This window comes from Haliotis asinina, chromosome 6 (genome assembly GCF_037392515.1).
Source record: "Haliotis asinina isolate JCU_RB_2024 chromosome 6, JCU_Hal_asi_v2, whole genome shotgun sequence".
NCBI lineage: Eukaryota > Metazoa > Mollusca > Gastropoda > Lepetellida > Haliotidae > Haliotis > Haliotis asinina.
This window is the reverse complement of record NC_090285.1, coordinates 58,709,433-58,734,987: the sequence shown is the minus strand read 5'-3', so window position 1 is coordinate 58,734,987 and position 25,555 is coordinate 58,709,433. Positions and strand designations below refer to the sequence as shown.

The window sequence follows — 25,555 nt, the reverse complement described above, 5'->3', positions numbered from 1 at the left end:
TGTGTACAGGCCAGGGTAACACACTTATATGCGCCCATTGTGGTAACATTCTTCATGCCTGGGTTGTGGGTGACTGTCCCTGGAAGCGGCACGCTGAACTAAACTCCAAGTGTCCGTTACTGACAAGAGGTTGCACTTTGGACAAAGCAGGGGTCAGTCAATGCTCATATTCGTATGTTTTGTATCTGAATTAGATCTTCTTTATCTGAATTAGTGCATCGGTAACCAGAACTATCTAGTTTCGTAACGCTTCTATCGCTTAATTTAGTTGTCAACAGTATATTGACAGTTATTTATCAGTAGCCAGTTTCATTATATGCCTCTGATTTTTCAACACTATATGTTTATCTCCCAATTTGCTAGGCATTACTTGTAACGATTACATAAGATGAACACTTCACTCTAATTTCTGGGAAATGAATTTTATAAGCACAACTGCGTATTACAAGTCATACATGGAGATCATTCACAGTGCAATGAAGTCATTGTGTCCATCTTTCAGGAAGTGGCGTCTCTGCGAAAACGACACAGTTCTTGCAGTGCCTGCTGACCTAGTGACGTCAACCATTACAGCTGCCTTCATTATCTACCCATTTATGCTTCAGCTGCCTTTGGTTGTGGTATGTTAATATGTGCTAGCTAGTGTGCTTCCTAATATGTGTACAAAGCATAACGTTGAGGGAATGTAAAGATTACGTAAGTGACAAAATGAAATTCTTAGGAAAAGGTTTAGAAACGAGAAAACCATTTTCACAAAAGATCTCTGCTCAAAAGAGAGTAGCTTTCCCTTTCATCCTCTAAAATATCAACTTTTATTGTTTTGAAACTATGAAGACCGTAATTTTAAGGGAAGCTAAGAAAAACGTATGTCCTGTTGATATTTGTCAAATATAGAATATACTCTTTAGACAGATATGCCAGACATAGAAGATATGCTCTGATGATACAGATACAGAGAATGTGCCCTTGTTCTATGTCAGACATAGTGAGTATGCTCTGGTATACATGTCAGACACAGATGGTATGCTCAGACAGGGAAAGTATGCTCTGTTGAACTGAAGCTGAAAGGCCGGGCGGGACAACTTAGGAATGGCCAGCGAGTCCTAACTTGACACACAGAAGGGAGCAAGCTACAAAGACATATTTTATATCATTGGAAAGATCTCGAGGAGATGAACACGAAAACTTTATGTGCCAGTGTGTCCACGTGTTAATAAGCTCACAAATTGGCTCTGAAAATGCATTTCTGCAGAAATTTCTGGCAGAAATTTATATTTCTACAGAAAATTCTGTAGAAAATATTTTTCCTGCAGAAATTTCTGTAGAATTTTTTTTTTCCTGCAGAAATGTCTGGCAGAATTTTTTTTATTTCACTACCAGAATTATCTTAATTTTACAAAATTAGAGAGTATAAGTAATGATACTGCTGCGTGAGTGGTAGTTTCATGTTTATTCCAAGTAATAAGTGATCAACTAATCTGATATTTTGGTTTCGCTACCAGAATTATTTTAGTTGAATAAGATTAAACACCATCGTTATATAATTTAATATAGACTTTCTTTAAATGATGTCGTTTTCCCTGTTTAACGCCTATTAGTACCAGACAATTTTACAGTGTGAATTTGACCATATTTCATTCTAGCTTTTACAATTTAAAAGGCTTATACATTATTCCCATCCGCTTCATTATAACACAGTTGTAACTTCTTAGTGGATTCACGTCCTGAAAGATTAATTTAAAAGTACTGGGGTGTATTTTTCAATCCTAATAAGCCTACATTGATTTTGTATGCGATATGGGTTGAAGGCGAATAGAGGCGAAACCGGACATATACTACATACATACAATAATAACAATGTAAGACAAGTAAGCCATAATTTGAATTTATCAACATGCCCGAAAAGACCAGCGTACTAGATGAGATGATAAACAATACCTATGCGACAATGCATGAGCGTTCAAAGTGACAATACCCGCGAAAATGTAATTGCCTCGTTGAAACAATGATTTATGCCGAAGTGGCCACCGAGTATTCACACCTGTTAATTGGTGGTTTATCAGGTTGTATCTATAAGCAGTCATATAGACAATAGACGTTTTATAGAGTATATCCAGTACGTCTTGTCGGTTCAAGGTCACATGCAACACAAAACAGTTCTTTGCAGATTCTGATTCGGTTCGGTAACAAATTATCAAAAATGCAAATCAAAGTTATGAAGTTGAAAAATAACGCGATTAAAAAACGCTTCCCCGGCGCAGGGGGGAAAGTGGTTTCACCACCCATAGCACATGTGCAGTGATTGGCTTGAACCGGGAAGCCAACTCGTATAAACACAAGTGATGTGTGCAAGATTATCGTTGCGGTCGAAGCGGGAGAACAAGAGATGTTTGTTGTGGTTACAAGCATCCTGGTTCGGCAGTAATAACAATACACTGGTACAGTACCTGCATATTTGCGACCCATGTTTTAAAAAAAATGTGTAGTATTAGAAATGCTAATTTCACTGTTCAACCTGAAAACTGAAATGTTTTAAATCATGTATATGGAAACATAGAAAATATATTGATTGTGACAAGCAGTCTATATCAAAGACAAAGCGCAATGTCTGTTTATTGTCACCCGTCACTCTGCTTGTCTGCTAATGACAATATGCAATACTCAGCTTCAATCATCGACCAACTTAACACCTGTCAGGCTATACACCATAAACAAGCTACAATGATTTATGGCTCGTGCACCTGGGGTCTGTCTCTGCCACATTATGTAATTACACAGACAGGCGGGTGCGATTCCTGTACACATGACATGCTATTACGTCTGTGGGTTGCAAACAAACTACCTCCATTTTTCCCGGATGACTGGGTCGGACGGAACTGGGTGCAAACTCAGATTGTCAGTTTCAAGGTCTGTATGTACAAAACCCAACATGTCAGTATATAATAGTTATGGATAACAACTACTTCTATTGCGTATGCTTAGAAGTGGATGAATGAATCATAATGATTGGAATATTTTCAAACCGTTTAAAGCTGTATTTTGTACGAATCCACGAGTGACCAACATAATTCTTTCTATTCCTGTTTGAAAAACATGTAACTGAGAATATGCCGACGGTACATTAGAACAGTGATATAAACTGTCATCATCACAAACACATTTATGCAATTTAACATTTCAACCACTGGCCTTTGTTACGAAAACACGCCAATCAACTTTTCTCACTAGCTTCTGTCATGATGGGACGATAATTCACTCACTAGGGTCTTGGTGAAAAAAAGGTAGGAATAACAAATATAAAGGGGATATTGTACCACATTAGTCATTCTTGAATGGGATTAACAGGTGTGAAAACTCGGTGGCCACTTCGGCATAAATCATTGTTTCAACGAGGCAATTACAATTTTCGAGGGTATTGTCACTTTGAACACTCATGCATTGTCGCATAGGTATTGTTTATCATCTCATCTAGTACGCTGGTCTTGTTGATAAATTCAAATTATGGCTTACTTGTCTTACATTGTTATTATTGTATGTATGTAGTATATGTCCGGTTTCGCCTCTATTCGCCTTCAACCCATATCGCATACAAAATCAATGTAGGCTTATTAGGATTGAAAAATACACCCCAGTACTTTTAAATTAATCTTTCAGGACGTGAATCCACTAAGAAGTTACAACTGTGTTATAATGAAGCGGATGGGAATAATGTATAAGCCTTTTAAATTGTAAAAGCTAGAATGAAATATGGTCAAATTCACACTGTAAAATTGTCTGGTACTAATAGGCGTTAAACAGGGAAAACGACATCATTTAAAGAAAGTCTATATTAAATTATATAACGATGGTGTTTAATCTTATTCAACTAAAATAATTCTGGTAGCGAAACCAAAATATCAGATCAGTTGATCACGCTAAGTGCTTATTACTTGGATTAAGCATGAAACAACCACTCACGCAGCAGTATCATTACTTATACTCTCTAATTTTGTTAAATTAAGATAATTCTGGTAGTGAAATAAAAAATATAAAAAAATTCTCTGCCAGAAATTTCTGCAGGAAAAAAATTTCTACAGAAATTTCTGTAGTAAACATTTCTGCAGAAATGCATTTTCAGAGCCAATTTGTGAGCTTATTAACACGTGGACACACTGGCACATAAACTTTTCGTGTTCATATCCTCGAGATCTTTCCAATGATATAAAATATGTCTTTGTAGCTTGCTCCCGTCTGTGTGTCAAGTTAGGACTCGCTGGCCATTCCTAAGTTGTCCCGCCCGGCCTTAGCTGCATAAAGAGAATGAATGCACTGGTGATTCGCCAGACACTGAAGCTATGATTCGTCAGACACAGATAGTGTGCTCTGTTGGTTCGTCAGACACAGAAGCTGTGTTCTGTTCATTAGTCAGACACGGAACCTCTGCTCTGCTGGTATGTCAGACACGGGGAGTGTGCACTGTTGATATGTTAGACAAAAAGTGTGCTATGCTCATATCCCAGGCACAGGAAATATTGCTGTGTTCATATGTCAGGCAGCGAGAATACTGCTCTGTTCATATGTCAGACAGAAAGTATGATATGCTGATATGTCAGACACAAATAAGATGCTTTGTTGATATGTCAAACACAGGTAAATATGCTCTGCTGATATGTCAGACAGAAAGTATGCTTTGCTGACATGTCAGACACAGTGAATATTGCTCTTTTTATATGTCAGCCACAGGGAAGTATGTTCTGCTGATATGTCAGACACAGAGAATATGCTACGCTGATATGTCAGACACAGGGACTATTGCTCTGTTGATATGTCAGACAAAAAGTGTGCTATGCTGATATGTCAGGCAAAGGAAATATACCCTGTTGATATGTCAGACAAATATAATATGCTCCGTCGGTGTTTCAAACACAGGAAATGTGTTCTGCTGATATGTGAGCCACAGAGAGTAAGCTCTGTTGATATGCCAGATAAGTCAGTATGCTTTGATTATTAATGCGTTTACATACAGATATTTTAGAGAAGGAAAGTATGCTTTGTTGTTATATATGAATCTAATGCTATGCTTTGTTAATGGGATTTCTCTAGTATTATATGCCACACACAGAGTATGCTCTGTTGATATGTCAGTTTAGAAAATATGATCTCTAAGAGTTGACAGCCTATCCTTCGTAGTACTATCTTGGACATGTATCATAAAGCTCCTGCAAATAAACTCTGCGCGTTCTTCTTTTCTTGTGCTTATTTCTTTAAGAGAGGAAACCCCTAACCACCAGAAATTCATGTGACGATATGAGTTAGACTTGTTAGCCCACCGTACGTCTCAGGACGCCTCTAACGGCTCTGTGGGGCCATTCAGGCCCAGTGACTTGCCTGATGCATGTCGTGGCATACCAGCCGGGTATATCTACTTTGAAGCTCAAACGACTTCGCTACACTCTGTTTTGAGAATACCACCCCGTACAGTCAGGCAACCACAGGGTTACTAACATCCCCTCCACCCCTCACCCACCACCCAAAACAAAAAAAAATATATAACATAAAACACACCAAACAAAACATATACATAAATATACAAAAACATAAGCAAAAACAAAATTACTACTAATTTTTAAAAAATCCCACAACATGAAACAAAAACAACAAAACAAACAGAACATAACAATGACTGATCTGTTGGACACTTTATACAAGCAATGACGCAATGTGCTTCGTCAAGCGTAATGGAGTATTACAATGTGTGTGAGTTAAACGCAACCTACAAAGCAGGAAGTCAGGGCGAAATAAGAACACTGTGAGAATATAATGGATCGAGAGGTCAAGCCAGATCACTTTGTTCGTACGCTGACGGCGTAGAATGATCTCACTGCCAGTCCCTAGTATGGCTAATCCAGTCTCCATTATCAGCAGGCTGGACAACAAAATGTTTAACATATCTTTAATGAACCAACCATCTCCCTTGCATTCACTAACGAATTAGGTATAACCTGTGCCTGTAAATACAAAATCGACAGCTTGGAATAATCAAAATTATGAATCAATGAATCAATGAATCAGTGAATGTTGGTAAGTATTGCTTCTGTGCGAGCGACGAGTACCTGTAACGGGGATCGGTGACACTGTCTTAATCAGAGCAACACGACAGCCAAACTGACCCATTTTAGGTCACCATGACACAGAACAGTTTGATCTGTGAAAAGGAAAACGAAACATGTGAAAATAATCCTACAGATTATTTGAATTCTTACCTGACCCAAAGTATTCCTCTTGGATTCCATATATTCTTTGTGCCTCGGAAAGAAACGATCAAATGTTATATAAATTTAAAGTACAAACAAACAAGGAGTAAATATGTTTCATCCCGCCTGGAAATGATGTGGTTGGATGAACAGTGGCAGTTGGTAATTGTGACCGTGAAGATACAAAGACGCTTCATTTTGAAAGTCAAATTTATGTATTGTTATGTTTCAGGTGGTTGTACAAGTATAACGATTAGGTGTGTGGTATGAGATGGACAGGGTACTAATGATATGGAACAAATATGCGATGGTACAGTTTTCCACTGGCGCGTATTAATACATATAGGCCAGGTGTTTTAGCCCCGAGAAGATGTATCTTGACAGTGGTGGTATTTGTGTGGGTGTATGAGGCATGGTTTTTGTATTCTTCAATATTTTGAGTGAGTGATTGCGTCAAATATGCAGGTCTTTCAGACATAAAATGCAATGTTTTGGAATTCAATACCACTGTATACATTGACAATCTGCCCAAGAATCCATATATTTCCTGCAATACCAGCATTCTACTTTGTGCAGGACAATCATCTCAAACCAGTCAACCTTTTACTATGCAGTTTTCGTAAAGGGCATTTAATGAGGATTCATAAACGTGCCTATATCAAAGGAGGCTTATTTTCAAAGAAACTGATATATTTTGACTTCAGATCAGCTTCCATAAGGCAGCTGTGTTTGTATTAGTAACACATAGCATGCAGAATTAGCGAAAACATATTCTTTACACTGAATTGTTAACTTTTGATTTTATATATTTAAATGAAGTAGAAATGTCTTTTGATAATGCAAACAATAGACTTCGGCTTTAGATTTTTTAAATTCCGGTTTTATGGAGCGACAAGAGTTGACTATCTTAAAAAGATATTGTTTAACTCCCAAATGACCTGCTTTCAGGTGCAAACGAGATCAAGTTTCAGCCTGTCACAGTTTACAGGACACAATGATAACACACACCACCATATCTCGTCGGGTGAATAGGGAGATCTGCGACCTTTGATTATGTGCACACGGTGTAAGATGCAGCATAGTTTTGCGCAAGACGGAAGCCAGTAGAGGTTTAGAGAAGTCTGGTTTGCATATGATCGATCAACAGCTGTGGGAAAACGCAACTGAATGCAGGCTCGTTCTATCTTTACTGACAGCACAGTTATTAGAGCTGTTGAAGCATCGATTGGTGTACACAGCCATGGTTTCGGGAAGTTGAATTATAGGTTGTACCACCCACTGGTGGATCCGGTGACGCGTTCACAGTTATAGCCTCGTCCATACCTTGTCGTAGATAGCTTGGTGTTTTTGGCTGTGACTTGCCTCTGAAAGCTGTTTGATACCGAATTAGTCGCAGTGCACTCGTACTGACTGGCAGAACGATGTAACCTTCAGGCGACTCATTCCAAGGAAAAGCTTTCGTTGACAATGATCGGGGAAACCTGTACTGATTTCCAAGAAGTAGCCGTCGTGTTGGCCACAACAACCTTTGAACTACTTGTTACACATTAACAGTTAATGTCCTGAAAATAACTTAATTATTTTCGTTTTTAAAAGACACACGGACTCTATCAATACGGTCACTTACATGGATATTTTTATCCCGTGTTGGTTTTGTCATGTGATAAATAACAAGACTTAATTGGCCAGGGTGTCTAACCACAAGATCAGGTAGGATACCGCAGTCACGCCACATACGAGGATCTTGGCGGCCCTTCACGTTGGACTCGATAAGGTGAGTCATTATTGTGCATGCACTGTGATGTAGTGTATGACGTAATGGTATTTTTACCTAATGACATGGAGTTATTTATACCACAGTGAATTCAAAGGGAGCTTCAGGTAAACGTTCTTTGTGCGTCACATGGTTGCCTTATATGGAAGCAATACTGAGAGCAGGGGGATGCATGCATGCCAGTGACAGAGATACATATCCATGCATACACACCTAAAGAGCTTCAAATTCAACTTGTTTATTATATTTATACTCACGCGCGCCTGTATGTACTGTCTGTGGGTCTGTGTCTATATTCTTGCAAAAATATTTCATCATATGCTATTATATTTCTGCTTACTGTCATTACTTTGTAATGATCTAAATGGTTAAAACTGTGTGTATTATACAGGCGGACACCGGAGATTTGTCTAAACCTTTTGGCAATAATATCAGGTCTGAATTTAAAGCCATAGATCTCTGAAACGTTTAATAGCTTGTAAGGACTGTAACATATGCAATGTCTTAGAGCACTGAGCCAGTCTAAATAATCTTCCACATTCTCATTTTGTCTGAGGCCAGGCAAGGTAAGCCTTCTTGGATACTTGCTGTAGCAGACAAAAAACGACATAAATGGTAAATGTAAAAGGAATAATAAGTTTAATACCGTCACCAATACAGTCAAACAATATTAGAGAAAAACAATAATCATTGCTCATTATTAAGTATTATATAATTATAAGCAGACACAAATACCGAGCATATAACGCACCTGATTTTGAATACCAGATATATCAAGGGAAATTCGTGAGTAAATAGTCCTTTTACGTTTTTCTCAGGACAAAAAAAATGTTTAAAGGTGTTTGTTTCCTGGAACTAATACTACGCTTTTTTTAGATTAATTCAAATATATGCACATTGTCCAAAAGGAAATTTAACATTTATGACTTTCAATCAAAGGTTATCTGGGTCATCATTACCAAACAGAATAACGACAAGCTACGAATTACACGTATTTTACACAATAGAGCTAAAAAGGTACACGCAAAAAAACCCTGAAACGTCTTAACGATGTTCTAAATCTAAACATACATTATTTGAAAGTACTTATCAGAATGCTGAATTTAACATGAACAGATACACACATTTAATTACAGACACTAACATGAGTGCAAAATTTGGGATCTTGAGCAGTATCAAGGCAGAGGATTGCTTGAGTGTCATTACTAGTTTAACCCACTATTCTACGAAAATGAAAATAAAACAGATTGTACAAATTTCCGCCATATGACGGGGGTCTGTAAATATTTCAGTCTGGGTGAGATGAACTTGTGATTGAAATCATGCTGATGGAATCTTCACAACTTGAACACAATGGCAGTTTGATGTTAAATATTCAATCAAGGGTGAGACTGTACTAGACGGCTACATACGTAGAGTGAAAGGGGGAATGGAGTCATAATCTTGCATATATAATAACCTCCTTGTTAAATCATATAAATCGAATACGAAAGTTTCGAAAGACACAAGGAAATTGATGTATCTGATGTCATGTTGCAGGCACTGCTCATTACCCAGCTGGTTGTACCGGATATATACACACACACACACACACACACACACACACACACACACACACATATATATATATATATATATATATATCCGTATAAGTGATAACGGATGGTGAGCTTATTACTTAAGGAATATTGTCAACTTTTATTAATGAAATCGTTAAGTGTATGCCTTCTCAATAGATCTTTAAAAAGCAGTGGGGCTTTCATATAGGTATGGTTCAGCAGTCATGGCGCGATCTAGTAACCTCAGCACGTCAAAGAATAGGGTATTCTGCTTTAGATGAGCAGTATGATACACGTACATAAGTTGTAAAACATGTTAGTCTGTAGAAAGAATCGCTATGGAGAATATTAGGCACTAATTACGGAGCAAGTATACAACGGACTTGCGGAGTTCAGACTATTGTTCCCTGGAATCTTGATGTTACATTATTATCTCATCGTATCGATGCAACTATTTATTTTTGAAAAGGAAACTTTAATTGTCAATTAAATTTTATGGGAAATATATTTGTGAATAACAATATTCGATAAAACTGCTAAATGTATAAAAATGATGATTTTCTGAAATGTATTGAAATTTGATTTTTGAAAAATAAATTTGTATGGCCAATTAACCGAGAAAATGCATTTCATCCAAAGTATGCACGTGAATAGTAATATTCGCTAAAACCATTGTTTGGATCACAGTGATGGTTTTCTGAAGGGTATTGAAACTAGATTTTTCAAAGGTAAATTCTTATGGCCAATTAACCGAGAAAATACGTTTCATTGAACGTACGCATACATGCATATATGTGAATAGTAATATTCGATATAACTATTCACTGTATCACAATGATAATGTTATGAAGGATATTGAAATTTGATTTTTGAAAGGTACTTTTTTATGGCCATTTAACCGAGAAAATATATTTTCTTGTCAAGTATACTTGTGAATAACATTGTTCGAAAAAACAACTATTGTATCAACATGAGGATTTTCTGAGGTATGTTGTAATTGGATTTTTGGAAGATAAATTTGTATGGCCAGTTATTTAAGAAAATACATTTCACGGAAAGGTAAACTGTTAGGCTAAATAACCGAAAAATACACTTCATCGAACATACTTATATAGATGAATAACGATAATCGATAAAAAAATTCGACGTATTGTAATGATGATTTTCTGAACTTTAAACATGTTACAATAAGATTTTTGTAAAGTTTTTTTTTATCGCCAATAAATAAATAAATAAATAAATGAATGAATGAATGAATGAATGAATGAATGAATGAATAAATATCATCGATTGTATACATGTGAATAGTAATATTTGATAAAACTATTCACTGTATCATAATGATGACTTGCGTAACTTCAAGGATAATGAAATTGGACCTTAGAACCTTAACAGAGAGTTAACAGAGAAAATACATTTAATCGAACGTGCGTTTACATGTGAATAATAATGTTCGATAAACTATTAGCTATATCATAATGATGGTTTGCTGAAGGATATTGAAATGAGATTTGAAAAGTAAACTTCTTTCATTATCAATTAACTGATAAATATGACAATTTATTGAACATATACATATAAATGAAAATAGTTTTATTTAATCATCATTATGAGAAGTGTTGCCTGCAGAGTGGGCAACGTTCTGAAGGTGGACATAATGTACGTGCCACTACATGACCGCAGAGATGGAAGTGGATGCTGTCAGGATTATACCGACAGATCCTACACAAGCTGGATGCCATAAACCGATGGCGTTCCAGGCCATGTCCACTATAGATATTGCGGCCAGCCCCCATGATGCTTCTCTGCTGCTCCACCTGCAAAATAAATTTCGAAAAATATCATATAGTTAGCTCCATACCCAATTCTCTCGTGAGGATAAGTTGCAGTCAATGCGATTTCCTTCAGTTAAGTCCATGTTAATTTACCTGTAAAGGGGCGGAAGCGCCAGATCTGTCACCGACGGGAAAGTCATCTCCCTTAATATCCCTTAACAATCTGTCCTGATCTTCACCCAACTCTCGGGACCCAACTGAGCCGGGTGGCCCTGCAACAGATTCACGCATTATCATTAAACGTATCGCAATCAAAGCAGTTGCGTTTTGCCACAAAATTATTACCACTTGTCTTTCTGATGTTTTGTTCATCTTCGACTAGAAACGATGTTTATCGAAATCATTTACGAAAATATGTCTTACAGCGGATTATATCGATCACGTACAAATTGTACCTTCTCGTCTGGGAACCTCTCCAGGGGGTCTTTGCGGAGCCTGGTGTACATGACTCTCTCTCAACCTTACTCCGAGCGCTGTCGGATTAGCTTCTGTAGGGTGATCGGGCATGCGCACTGCATGGTTAGCTTGGTTGATCCGTGGTTGATGAAGATCGTTATCTGTGGTCGGGTATCTGGGTAGGTTTCGTATGATATTAAACTCTGATGCCAGGGGACAATCAGCAAAGGTTTGATTTCCACAAGGTAAACCATTTATGTGTCGACAATCAGTTTGGTGACGACGTGTGGCCTGTGGTCCTATCCTTTGTCGAACGCCACAGCTGAAGCACCTGATCTCTCCCGACTGTTCGGTTGCATAAAACCCTGCAGCCGCCAGACGTATAGTGGATACATTTGCCGTATCTACTCCATGGAAGGATTTCAATCTAAGAGCTTCATAAACCATGACTTCCTGCAGGGTGGCGCCACGTCTTGCAACTAGAGCTTCAAAATTCCCTTTTAGTGATATCGATGGGTTTGTATATACTATGATACTAATATGCACACGCGGCTTTTGCTCCGGCCTAGTAAAAATCGGAAGTGATTTTGTGAAATAACGTGAGCGATTATCCAAACAAGTGACATTAACAACTATGTCACTCAAGTGTCCACCGCTCACTTTCTTGGCGATAATATGCCCATACTTTAACTCAAAAACAAATTTTCTTTTTTGTAGCGTTACACATATGCATCGGATAAAAATATTCTGAAGTTTGATCCTCATCGTTTTTCCCTGTAAGAGAAAACTAATTCAGTAAATGTATGTATGTGAGGGTTTATGCAGACATTATAGTCTGTCCCTAAGAAGCTATAAAATAGAAATACTGTAAATACATAAGAGATGGAACATTGAAGAGCAACCGGTGTCGTACATTGTCAAACCATTATATCGTACTCAGACGCTAAGCTAGAGGTAAATAATTTCTCGTCGTAAATAAATAGTGCGAATAGAGCTATTAGTTCTGGCAGAAATGTTTCAACACCTGTTGCAGACCATACTATAAGCAGTTTGTTTTGCGTGTGTGTCAAGGCAGAACCCAGTAACTTTAGACTGACATTACGAATCAAACACACAGCCTTACCTTTGGCCGTCAGACACCGAATGAGTCACGTCTCCCGAAGCTCGTGGCCATACGAGCCAAGATCACCTGATTGGTTCAATATAATAGGTGTGCGGGAGTTCCCCACAATGTGATATTTTAAGAAGGGAAATCCCAGATACATCGAAATATAATCCCGAGTATTTAAATCATTTAGACCATTCTATCATCGTTTAAATACACACACGATGAGAGGTTCACATCTATGCACATGCGTTTGTTTAGAAAACGGCTCTCATGGTTCAAACTGAGTGTATTTCTGACCATCTTGCTGACTTCTTTTGGAGATAGTACGTGCGCCCTCGAACATTGTTTAGGAAATATAGTAATAAATCGCTTCGAGTTTCAAAACAATAATATCATATTTATATATAACCAACGAACATGAATCCTTGATATTGGACTTAACTTACATATCTTTTGGGGGATCATTAGTGCGTTTTCAGCAAAGTTATTTTGATATTCCAACAAGGGGTTGGCAACAAGGTCACATGAATGTCACCTTCTTTGATAATTCAGTGGCTACGTTTGGATATAACATTCCCATACGAATGTCAACGTTGTCACTCGCGCGGTATACCAATTCCAAATGTAATTGTCCCCTAACCATTACCAGGATTTAAGTAGGCATAAAAGGTTACATTAAAAGAAAGGGGGGAAATTATTGTCAAGTCCGTATGTGGTGACTGAGGGTTTAAGACGACCATTTCAAATATATAATTATTAATGCCTGTACCCTGGGTTTTGCTCGATTTCCCACTTCTCTCAGCTAATTTCGGATGGTACAGTCGTTTTTCACAGACCATTGCCTGTCCGCCAGTGTCCGTTGCTGTTGGAAATCGGTGACGTAGGTGAAACACTCGAATGAATCGGTCACTCCCAATCAATCTTCCATGTCAAAGGCAGTACTGAAAATGAGTGTACGTTTCTTGTCTTGAAGAGTATACAATGCGTCGATAATGCTAGTAACTGGAACAGTTAATTTAACTAAATGTATTTTGTCATTAGTAACTACTTGTAAATTGTTTTTTTGTATGAACACTTTTCCTTTCTTTCTTGGGATGGTTATAGATATGTCGAATGACGACGGTTTATCATTTAAGGAAATTAAAGCAACTCACCCCCCAACCCCAACCCCACCCCCACCCCACCCTAACTCCATTGTGGTCCCGCTACCTAAGAGACACTTACTCTGTGATTAACTCAGTCGCTTTCGGTGTAGAAAATGTTTTTATTACTCGCCCGTTGAAGATACTGCAGTGTAATATTTTTACGGCAATATTGCACTTGTGTAATACCGCTTGACGTATGACGTCAAAATGGTTCAAAGTTGTGACGTTACAATGCTAATGCCGATGTCGCAATTTTACTAGACCTTGCTTGACTCGCAGAAAGCTGAGAGGCCTCACACTGTAGGGAATTGCAGTTTCTGTCAATTTATGTTGGCGAGTAATAAAAAGAATACTAAATTCGCTTCCGTGAAATATTATTTTCATTAAACTCGTTAAAGATTTCGGATCCAACTCGCTTTCGCTCGTTCGATACCAAATCATTAACTCGTTTAATAAAAATGGTATTACATGGAAGGTCGTTTAGTATCCTCTATGCTCTAAGCCTAGGATCCACTTTCAGCCCATACTGAGATAAAAGATGTCACGACTTAGGCGACTTTGTGTGTGAGGAAACTTATAGCAACACGTTAAGCAACACTTGTTTTGTCTTCAAGTTTCTATTTTCAATGCCATCACATTATCATATCAATGTATCTCTACGAGGACGGTTGACATGGGAACCGTGAACCTAGTCGACAGTTTTGTGGGACGATCATGTTTCCAGGGCATTGATTCACGCCTTTGTCCTATGATAAACAACCACTACATTTAACCAGCATTGGGATATATGCTACTCATAACAGCCTAACCCCGCCTGGTCATATATTATTGACCAGATTAGAATTATAAACTATTCTGTTATTGAAAAAAACGATTCTCGGACACATGCCTTGGGAACGGGCCTGTCCACATCAGTGTTCTTAATAAGCAAATGAACTATGTTTCGAGGAAATAATTAATCAAATCAAATTAACTGAAGAATAAAATCAACAACAGCACTCATAAAAATTGTCAAATGAACATTATAACTTAATATTTTCGGTTAGTTGTATATAAAATATGTAACAAGCTCTATTTCTCAGCGTCAACAAAGACATGCCTAATCGTCATATGCTGCCAGGTGTCGGGAGATGGTGTCAGGATGCACAGATTTCCATGGGACCTCCCAGTTCGTGCTTAATATGCGAGCGAGCGTTGTGAGGGCCTGTACGTATCAAATCAGGTGGTTGGACACCTCACTTCCAAGATAGAAGATGATATTTAGATCTAGATCTCTTTCCATCGAGTTAAAAAAAAACCTCAAAACGTCTTACTAGTAATGATTAATAACCAAAAGGATTTTGCGTGACACAGCTTATAACATAAGGATTTCTTCCTCCAAAGCGATCGAGGTTCAGGTCGAAGTGACAGTAATATTGTAAGTAGTAATATATTGACACCCACCTCGCTCCCAAGAGTGAAATCGTTATGTTATAAGCAATGTCATGCAAAATCCTATTGTCTATCACTCAAATACATATTTTATTACCAGTAGAAAGTAGTTTATATTTTGTAACTCTGTGTAAACAATCCTGAAAAGTATTTATTCTCAGACTGGCGGATGTTCACGACAGGGCGCCGCTATTCCTTAAACTCGTGGCGTCACGGTCTAAAGTCAGTTTGAGAATCAATTACATGATGGTTCGTTTTCATCAAGTTAAAAGGCAAACTTCCAACTAGTAGTTAAATGTGTTTTTGAACCATAACCAGAAAGATTTTGCATGACACCGGTTGTAACAGAACGCTTTATATCCATTATAGCAACAAGCGATTTTGATAGAATCGGCTATGAAAATCTCGGAATATATGCGAGTAGGTGACAAAATTAAATGGCAGTAGATTGTGCAAACATAAAGCTTTCATTTTTCAAAACAATAGAGTCACAATTGCAGGCTTAGACAAACCTATAACAAAGATACCAACAGCAACCAACATAGGTATACCTCACATTACGTCACAGAGACGCAACCCTCTCGTTGAAATTTTGTTCGTGGGAGAGGATTGTGCACTGGAGACAATAAAAGGTCAATTTATGCTATTCAAATGTCGAAATTAGTAGTTTTAATGACGGGGTTTGATTTATAACGATGTCAATAAATGATTTATGCATTTGTACCCCTCCTTGAGTATATGTGATCTTTAATATTTCTGTGGTTCGTTCATAGTGCAATGATGCCATTGTCAGTAAGGAACTGCGTCATTTTTCAGAAAGTGTCCCCGAGAACACCAGTTCTTGCAGTCCTAGGTGTTGGCCAAGCCAACCATTCCGAATGACATCCGCTGTCATTTCCTTTCGTGGAAACTTGTTAGTTGCTATGTGACGTGTGAATAATTATTAATATTTGTCTCCGGCACAACACAACGAAATTCCTTTCTGTGTACGTGGTGTGTCTCACGACTTTCATTCAGAGTTCAGATTTTCATTTCATTTTTGTTTATTCGAAAGTGAATAAGGCCACCGGCTCATCTTACATGTGAGGGTATGAAAACAATCATGTTCCCTTTAGAGCGCCAGTTGAATTGAGCATGTATAGTTATAATGAATACATACATAAGTACAGTTTACTAACTCCACTTCAGTAAATAAGTGAAGTAATGTATGAGGAAAAACGTATTTCACAGGACAGTCAGTATTAGCTAATGAAATTAGAAAGTGGAACGGTTTCATGTACGGACATTAAGGCATGGTAATTCATGGATGAATGCACCATAAACCGATGCAACAATAACATTAACATGGAACACCACATGTAAAGGATATGCAAAGTAATGATAATAACATATGAGTAAATACATTATGTTAACTTTAACTTTAAAGACTTGCCCATCATTTAATGGAAAAGGAATACCATACAGGACAGTCTATGGTGTCCTTTTCAATTTTGCTCAACAAAAATATTTTATACTGAAGGTAATAGTACACAGATAGTGAGCACCTAGAGTCTAAGTATAAATAGCATTGAAACCAAAGGTATGTATATACTTCAGTCACTGTCAACTTATTATCAGATTTGTACAGCAGATAAATTATATAAGGGCAAAGCATTACCTTGCAGAGCACCAGTATAGTAAATACATGTAAGTATTTGATGCTTGGCATTGATATATAATATAATAATATAATATATGATACAATAAAAAATATAAGCTTTGTACCACATACCTTACCAGGCCAACAGTTATGTTCTTTTAATACCATATTTCTACAGCAGGTATATGTTCACAAAGGCAACAGAACACTATAGTATTGGAGTGGAGGGCTTCCAAAGTCTAAGGAAAAGTGACATTCCTACAAACAATAAACCACGGGTGTACCACAAGACCGTCTTACGTATATGAGCAACATAATAAATGTTTTTACTTCATGAAGCACCAATGTTGTAAATACATGTAGATATAGTAAATACATAAGAAAATAGGAAAATACATACTACTATGTTTTTCTATACTTTTCCAGACAGTAAAATACTTGTTATCAAATTAACAAAGCGAATGCATTATTACACAAGATAACAAGAGCACGGTAGTATGAGAAGGAAGTGGAATTTCTGACAAGGCAACATAAGCTGTAATATCAGCCGAATTTATATAGAGAGGCTATACGATAGCGTTAATTTATGAAGCGCCAAGTTTAGAGTACCAAGAGCTATAATGAATGTATATAGAGTACGCATTATCATTATATTAATTTCAAAAACGTTGCACGTTTTTTGTGATATGCCAGATTCAGAAGGTATGCCCTGTTGATATGCGAGATACAGCATGAACTGCTGGTACCCCAAACACAAAATGTATTATATGCCCTGACATATTTTGCAAGAGAGTTAACCAAGTATTTATTATCAGATTTACAAAGTTGATACATTTTTTGTGAGTTTCTTGAACAATGACAGTACAAAGGGAACATAATCTTTCTTCTGGTGGAATGTTGCATCTTCTGCCAACCTTAATCGTTAGACTGTGATTTGAACAGCGGAAGTTACAAAGTGCTATACGGTAGACACGTATGTGTACAAAAGATAGGTAGTCTTCTAACATGTGATTCACTTTGATTTGCCTGTAAAAGCTTAACTTGGAGTAATGGGCTAGATTACTAAATCATGATTGTTTATCAATGTCCACACATCTTAGTTTAAACACACTAAGAAAATTATTAGCATTTTCGACACCCTGTTCAATCCAAGAAAAACCAAGCCCTAAACAAAATATTTTTTTACCTTAAGTGCCAAACAATCACTTCCATTTTCTACCAGTTTATATTGGTAGAAGTAGATATGCTTTAATATTGCAATGTCTGGTTGGAATACTAGTTCTAGCCAATAACTAATTATCCTGACATATTGATTCACCTTCACACAATAGCGTCCTCCATTCCACAATATTTGGTACCGCCCTACCTAGGCGTAGAAGTCCTTTAAAACTTATCATGCATTCAAATTATACTGGGTGAGGGGTGAAAACCCCTGACTTCACTACCATACCATAAGATAGGCATAATATTAACATCAAAATATGTAACAAAACATTTGATGAAAGATTCATTAAATTTGGGATTCAAGACTTCAGTAACAACAGAAACTTAGTTGCCTGCTCTGACAATGTCTTTTGTGTGATATACCATGATCCAGAAGAAGAGAAGTGGACTCTGAGATACTTATAGGATGGGACTATATTCAGAGTGAATGAGTAAGTATGGTTTTACACAGGTTTTGAAACGTGTGACTGTTGACAGCATGACACTGTGAACGAAAACATGAAGTAATCCATGTCTATGACCCAAATAATATTTTGCAATATAGATGTACTGTTGTATCGAGAAACAATAAATACACTCTTAACTGCAGGTTTGCAAAACATCTGAGCAGAAAAAGATTAATTCTTTCATTAATGAACACCCCTTTACCATCTCTTTGATCACTGATTAGTATTGCAAAATGACCGTTATCATATGAAGTCATTTGCCTCTTATCATGGTCACACTGACTGAGAGCATCAGAACCTGACATGCTACCCGCAATAACAATGCTATGAAGATACCAGTTGGGATGATAGGTGTTGTGTCACATTGATGAGATACAGACAGTAGAGCTCTGTTTTTATGCCCCGACACAGAAAGTGTGCTCCTCTGATATGCCAGACGTATAAAGTATGCTCTGCTAATATGCCAGACACTGTAAAAATGCCCTGGTGGTAGCGTTTGAAATAAGCACTGGCCCGGTAACCCGATGCCAGATAAAACTTCCCCGGGATAGCGACAATAGAATGACAGTAGTCCGGTTTGCTAGTGTAAATTTCCAGTCTGTAAAAAGGCTCTTTATGGCCTTTTGCCATGGTTAAAAATTTGAATGCCCTGTTCATATGTCAGACCCTGAAAGAATGCCCCGTTTAGATGCCAGACACAGAAAGTATGCGCTGTTGATGTTCCAAATACTGAAAGTATGTCCTGTTGATATGCCAGATGCTGAAAGAATGCCCTGTTCATATGCCAGATACTGAAACTATGTCTTGCTGATATGCCAGATTTAGAAGGTACGCCCTGTTGATACGCCAGATACAGCTTGAACTGCTGGTACGCCAAACACAAAATGTACATATGCTCAGTTGATGTCAGACAAAAACAGTATGCCCTGTTGATATGCCATACATGGCATGCACAGTCGTTATTCCGCTGAAATTGATATGTGATCCTTTGGTGACAGTCATTTAGTCATTTTGTAGCTTTGGCAAATAAAACTTTCAGAAAATGCATCTGGAGTCCTTTCTTTTTCTGACGTCAATATTCTTAGACGGAAGGATGGATAAACCTGTTCTAACATAACATGATAGCACGTGACGAGACCAGTAAGAAATTCTCTTCAGTGAGAGACAGTATCGTCTGTTACATGTGTGTCTGTCTAGTTTTATGACGCTTTTAGGAACATTCCAGCAATGTCATGGCGAGAAACACTCGCCCTGTGGGAAATACAACCCGGTTTTTAGGCGTGACAAGCGAGCGCTTTAACTGTCATGCTACCCCGCCCCTAAAATAAATCTGGGTGATTCTGTTCATGAAACCAATATGATTTACTTCTGCGCCAACACTATTGGACATTTTAATTCATACATATGTATACATGCATTTTCTAGGTAGACTAGTATGGCAGTTGTAACAACAATGTAAATGAAAAAGCGTTGTCTAGAATCTCTTAACTTATTGTCCTCTATCACTTCAACATCGAATCCTAAAGTGTAACTTGTGACGTTACCGCCATTTCTAATACATGTACATATGTTACATTAACTATCGTGACATATTCTCCATCAGTGTATCTCCAATCTGGACCACATCTAACTTGATAACGATGTAAGAATCCACATCGAAACGTCGCTCAACGTAATCCATAAAGCTGTGTGTTTCATTTTTGACTCACCAACTCCTAGTATGCTCATTAAACAAGTACAGCATCATTTATTATCAGTACGTTTCTGTCGAGACCTCACATCGGTTTTATAGACACGGACAGTTCCCAAAATGTGTTTCAGGCAGACTGGACAACGTTCAAGGGCTGAGGCACACTCATCACAGACCACCACGTGTCCACAGGGGAGGATGATAATGCTTGCGGGGTCCTCCAGGCAGATCTTACACAATCTGGACTCTCTTTTGTCCTGAGATTCTGTGTTGCGTTTCGCAGTTGCTCTTTGAGGATACATCTCGTTAGAACTCGTTCCAGTAACCTAAAGATACATTTTTAGGTGTACATTTTGAGCTTTCAACAAACATTTACTGTTCAATAACGTATACAACTTCATTAAAAATAATTCTTTGGGTTGCATGAACATGAATGAATTATGGTATAACCTGTGGCGTAGTATCTGCCAAAAAACTGCAGTTTGGTCTAAAGCGAGCATGTTCCTGCCTCGGGTCGTCTTCTTCATCCACTTTCCTCAGAATAACTCCACAGGAGAAACATCTGACTATGTCCATGACACCTGCGGGTAGGTGCCAAGATATCGGTAACAAATATAAATCAACATTACTGCATTGTTGTGATGGTTAATTCATCATGAATGGGGGACAATGATGTTGCCGTTTAAGACAATACAAGTTGCTTCACAGAGTTTTATGGTAATTTGGTAATTACATGTAATGTCACATCTTGTTTCTGGATTATCCTATCTCTTCTACAATCCACAACTCTTCACCACAGGTGAACTCTTCACTACATCCTAACCCAAAAGATCAGGTAATATTGTAATGTAGAAAATCATTGGTGCCATTCTGTCAGTGACAGGAATAAACACTATGATGGCGTTTTGACGATAGATGTTATCACATTTTGATATTCAAAAGTTTCTGAAAATATCACACGAAAATGCCTAAGATCTGGAAAACGTTCAGCTCCCATAGTGATATGTTATCCCAATTCTTTCAAGGTGACGTTAATTCTGCTCCAGCAACTTTTTATACAGATGCTATAAAATCATAGTACTTGTAATATTGTTACACTTTATTACCGTAGCTCTTATAAATGAGCATTCTACAAAACACGTTTCCTATTGAAAAGTTAGACTTTTTGGCTTGGCATTTTGAACAGTGAAACACGTGTTTAACAGTACCTGTATAGTAAAACCCAGCTGTAGCAAGTTGCTGCGGTGTCGGTCTCCTCTTGCTCGGCCAGCCTTGAAACGACGTTAGTCTGTCACTTTCTCGGCAGTAATCAGGTGCGTGGTAATTTGTTCCAGTCTGGGGGTTAGAAGCTGACGACATTAGACATGTAGGACAGTGATTTGGAGGCATTATGGGTATCGTAGGGATCTCTGGGAATTGATCACGATGAGTGAAATCCGAGGACGGAAGTCTCGAACTTTGATGACTCATTTGATGGACGCGAACGCATCCCCGGATACTGATGCTGCAAACTGGGCAACGTTGTATAACGTGTTTGCACATGACGCAAACTACCAGGTGTCCACATGGGAGGAACACTATGCTGGCAGGGAGAACCACACATAGTTTGCACCGATTTGACTGTCCTCTGTCCTGGAATTCATTTTTGAGCTTCATGGCTGCTCTTCGGGGCTGATTCGCATTGGAACTTGATCCAGTAACCTAAAGATAGATTTGGATATTTTTGCCAAATAATTTATTTAAAACATTTGAAATTTATATAACATCTCTAGCTTTGTGAAAAGATGTTTGGGTTTCAGTATTTCCTTAACACGCGTCTCGGTATTACCTGTGGCGAAGTATCTGCAGGATATCTTTCTGCCAAAAATCGGCAGTTTGGTCTAAAGCGAACATGTTCCTGCCACGGCTCATCTTCTTTATCCCATTTCCACAGCCCAACTCCACAGCAGAAGCATCGAACCTTGTCCTGGAAACCTGCATGGAGTGATGATAATGTGGCAAGATCCTCGTAATAATAAATATGAATGAGCATTACTACGTTGTAGTGGGTTGTGATGGTTAATTCCTATCTTTGCTGTCATGACTTGGAAGAGGAAAGGAATAATCGAGCTATCCTAACCTTGTTACTTGTGAAATTACACTGTCGTGACTGCAAGTTTATTTAAATTTATTACGTTTTACAGATTAAGATAGATATGCAGCAGAGAGGGTTCAGGTGATCCTGGCACAGTCAGGCGGGTAAAGCTCATCAAGCGCGCAGGGCCCTCGCCCCCTCTACACGCAGCCCAGACAGCGATTAGGACTTCTCCCAGGAAACACTGCCCAGTCGAACCCACCAAGAACTTTCCGAAGAATATGGAGGCTCCCCAACACTGTAGCCTTCTTCATTACCCAGATTGTCAGAAGAGCTGTGATCCCTGTGGTGAACCCGGGTACTCTCCTGATCTGCGCCAAGAGATCAGGAGGTACCAAACCAAGGGCACCGAGAACAATGGGGAGCCTGACGACAGTGTACTTGGGATGCAAGCGAGGCGTTTCAAAGGCGAGGTCCGCATATTTATCATGCTTTTCCTGAATCTTGCCAATCACATTGCTGTCAAAAGGGACAGAAAATGCTATGATATAAATAATTTCATTGGCTTTATCCAAAGGAACAAGATCAGGTTTGTTGGCTGGAATTCGTCTCAGGCTGTATATTGGCCTATTCCAGGGGAGTTTATAGCTGTCATTTTCCAGGACGCCCTGGACATGTTCAGGGTCGTACCATGGATGGACCTCGGGGTCAAAGGCATAGGCTTGGCAAAGACGACAACAGAAGCAGCGAGCCATGCCATCATGTCTTGTAAGATATGCTGTTTGTGCCAAGGAAGGGCATTCACTGATAAGGTGTTGGGCAGTCTCTGTAAATTCATTGCAAAGATGACATTTCATATTGATATTTTCTTTAAGAATAACATTCTGGCGATTGCGAGTTATTATTATTATTAGGTGTTATTGATAAAACATTACATACTTTTCAGGTTGATGTTTAAAAAACGAAGATTAAATGCAATGTGATATGTGAAATTACAGATTCAGAAGATATAATTTTGTATCAGGTTTAACACAGGACAATCCAAATATATAGAATAGAGCAGATTATACAAAAAGCAGTTAGAGATATTCAAACGGTACACATAGTTTAATTGCTATGAGAAGGACTAAACAAAAGAAGTAAGCAATATACTAGTACGGAAAGGGACAAGAAATCAATGGTTTCAAAATAATCTTCTATTAAAAAAAGAAGTTATTTGAGAAGTTACATTCAGTAAGTGCATTGATGGGGAAAACTTGGAACTATTAATGGAACCACTTTACGAAAATAGAGGTAACTTCCAGCTAAATGAGTGTGTGAACATAGGCTTAAGCCGCTTTAACAGTATTTCAGGAAGATCACGGGAACGGGGTGAGCTGTATGGGACCAGAAATGGTCTTCACACGTTGTTCCTTTGTGGGGAATCAAACCCGGGTCTTCAGTGTGACGAGCGAACGCTTTTAACCACTAGGCTACCTCCCACCTCAGGTGGTCAGGCTCGCTGACTTGGTTGACACAATCATGTCATCCGTTCCCAATTGCGCAGATCAATGCTTATGTTGATCAATGGTTTATCTGTCCAGACTCCATTATTTACAGACCGCCGCCATACAGCTGGAATATTGCTGAGTGCGGCATAAAACTAAACTCGCTCACTCCATACATTAAACATTAATAACAAGACGACAAAGTTTAAGAAATGACCGAAATATGAACGATGCATATGAAGACACAGAGTTAAAAAAATGACACTATGAATCGTAAGTAAATTTGCTCACCTAGGAATGTACAATTCGGTACAAACAAATAGAGATACTGAAATGACTTAGACTGACTTTATAAGATTCAACACACAAAATATTACAGCAATGTTCACACTAGGTTAATTGATTTACTTTCTGTCGACAGAGAGAAGATATAACTCAGAAACAGAACAGTTCTTGCTACGATTTCATAACCCTTTCGTAATACGTACTGCGACAAACTATAAACCCTAAATTACATTGCACAGACAGGACTATGTTCAGTAAAGTTGTATTCATGTGGAAAGAAATACGACGTTTTGGAATGTTCCAAATTACAACTGATTCACAATTCGCAGACGTTTATAACACAACTGTTATTATTTATCACTGTAAATATCACACTATCAGCAAGCATTTTTCTATAGCTTGTCATTATAAATATTCTGAGACATGAGACACTTTTTGAAAAAATACCTGTATAGTAAAATCCAGCTGCAGCAAGTTGACGCGGAGTTGGACCACTCTCATTTGGCCATCCTCTGAACGATGCAAGTCTATCAGTCTCCTGGGTGTAATCAGGTGTATGGTAATCACTCCCGGACCATGATCCGAGAGCTGAGGAAGTTAGAGGTCTTGGACGACCATTTGAAGGAGCTGTGTATGGTGGATGGATTTCCGGTTGTGCATCGTGGATCTCTGGTTGTGGATCATGGAGATCGTAGTCCGATGTTGGATACCACAGGCGTGATGAAGTAATGTCAGTAGTTAAGGGTAGTGGATTTTCGGCAAAGGGCACGTTACCTCTATGTGAACTGTGACTATGTTGACAGTTATGCTTATGAGTCACATGGTCAGGTCTGTCCCCCTCTCTCCAGTTCTTGTACCTCACACCACAGCTGAAGCACCTCGTCTCGTCACCATCTCCTGTTGCATAGAACCCAGCCTTTGCAAGCTTGATCCGGGATACAGCTATGTCCAGTCCAAAGAATGATGTCAGTCTCAGAGCTTCAAATACCATCAAGTACTCCAGCGGTACTCCATTCCTTGTCATGAGGGCTTCAAAATTCCCCCTCAAAGAAATGGATGGGTACAAGCAAATATGGGTACAAGGAAACATGTGTAGCTTTCGCATAAAATCCTTTTGTTGGGCTAAATTTCCCAGCAATGCATCATAATCATATGATAGTAGATGACAGTAGATGCACAGCTTGTCGCTGTACACCAATACGAAAACAATTTGATGTTTTCTCATGGTC

General features: G+C 38.3%; 3 protein-coding genes across 3 annotated transcripts in view; 1 reads left to right on the top strand and 2 right to left on the bottom strand.

Annotated features, from left to right (window-relative positions):
- Window positions 1-7,311: 7,311 nt before the first annotated feature.
- LOC137286677 (uncharacterized) overlaps window positions 7,312-25,555 on the top strand; it is a 37,903-nt gene continuing 19,659 nt past the window's right edge. The window contains exon 1 of the mRNA XM_067818653.1: window positions 7,312-8,007. The gene's annotated coding sequence lies outside the window, so the exon portion shown is untranslated. The remainder of the gene's footprint in view (window positions 8,008-25,555) is intronic.
- LOC137288255 (uncharacterized) lies at window positions 10,021-12,936 on the bottom strand. The gene is made up of 3 exons (XM_067820719.1): window positions 11,797-12,936; window positions 11,495-11,613; window positions 10,021-11,383 (listed from the first exon to the last, which is right to left on the bottom strand). Exons 1-3 carry the CDS (start codon window positions 12,560-12,562, stop codon window positions 11,174-11,176), a joined length of 1,095 nt encoding a protein of 364 aa, XP_067676820.1. The 5' UTR covers window positions 12,563-12,936; the 3' UTR covers window positions 10,021-11,173.
- LOC137286680 (baculoviral IAP repeat-containing protein 7-B-like) lies at window positions 20,534-25,394 on the bottom strand. The gene is made up of 5 exons (XM_067818658.1): window positions 24,774-25,394; window positions 22,309-22,454; window positions 21,689-21,815; window positions 20,931-21,061; window positions 20,534-20,806 (listed from the first exon to the last, which is right to left on the bottom strand). The coding sequence occupies exons 1-5, from the start codon at window positions 25,348-25,350 to the stop codon at window positions 20,534-20,536; spliced, it is 1,254 nt and encodes a 417-aa protein (XP_067674759.1). The 5' UTR covers window positions 25,351-25,394.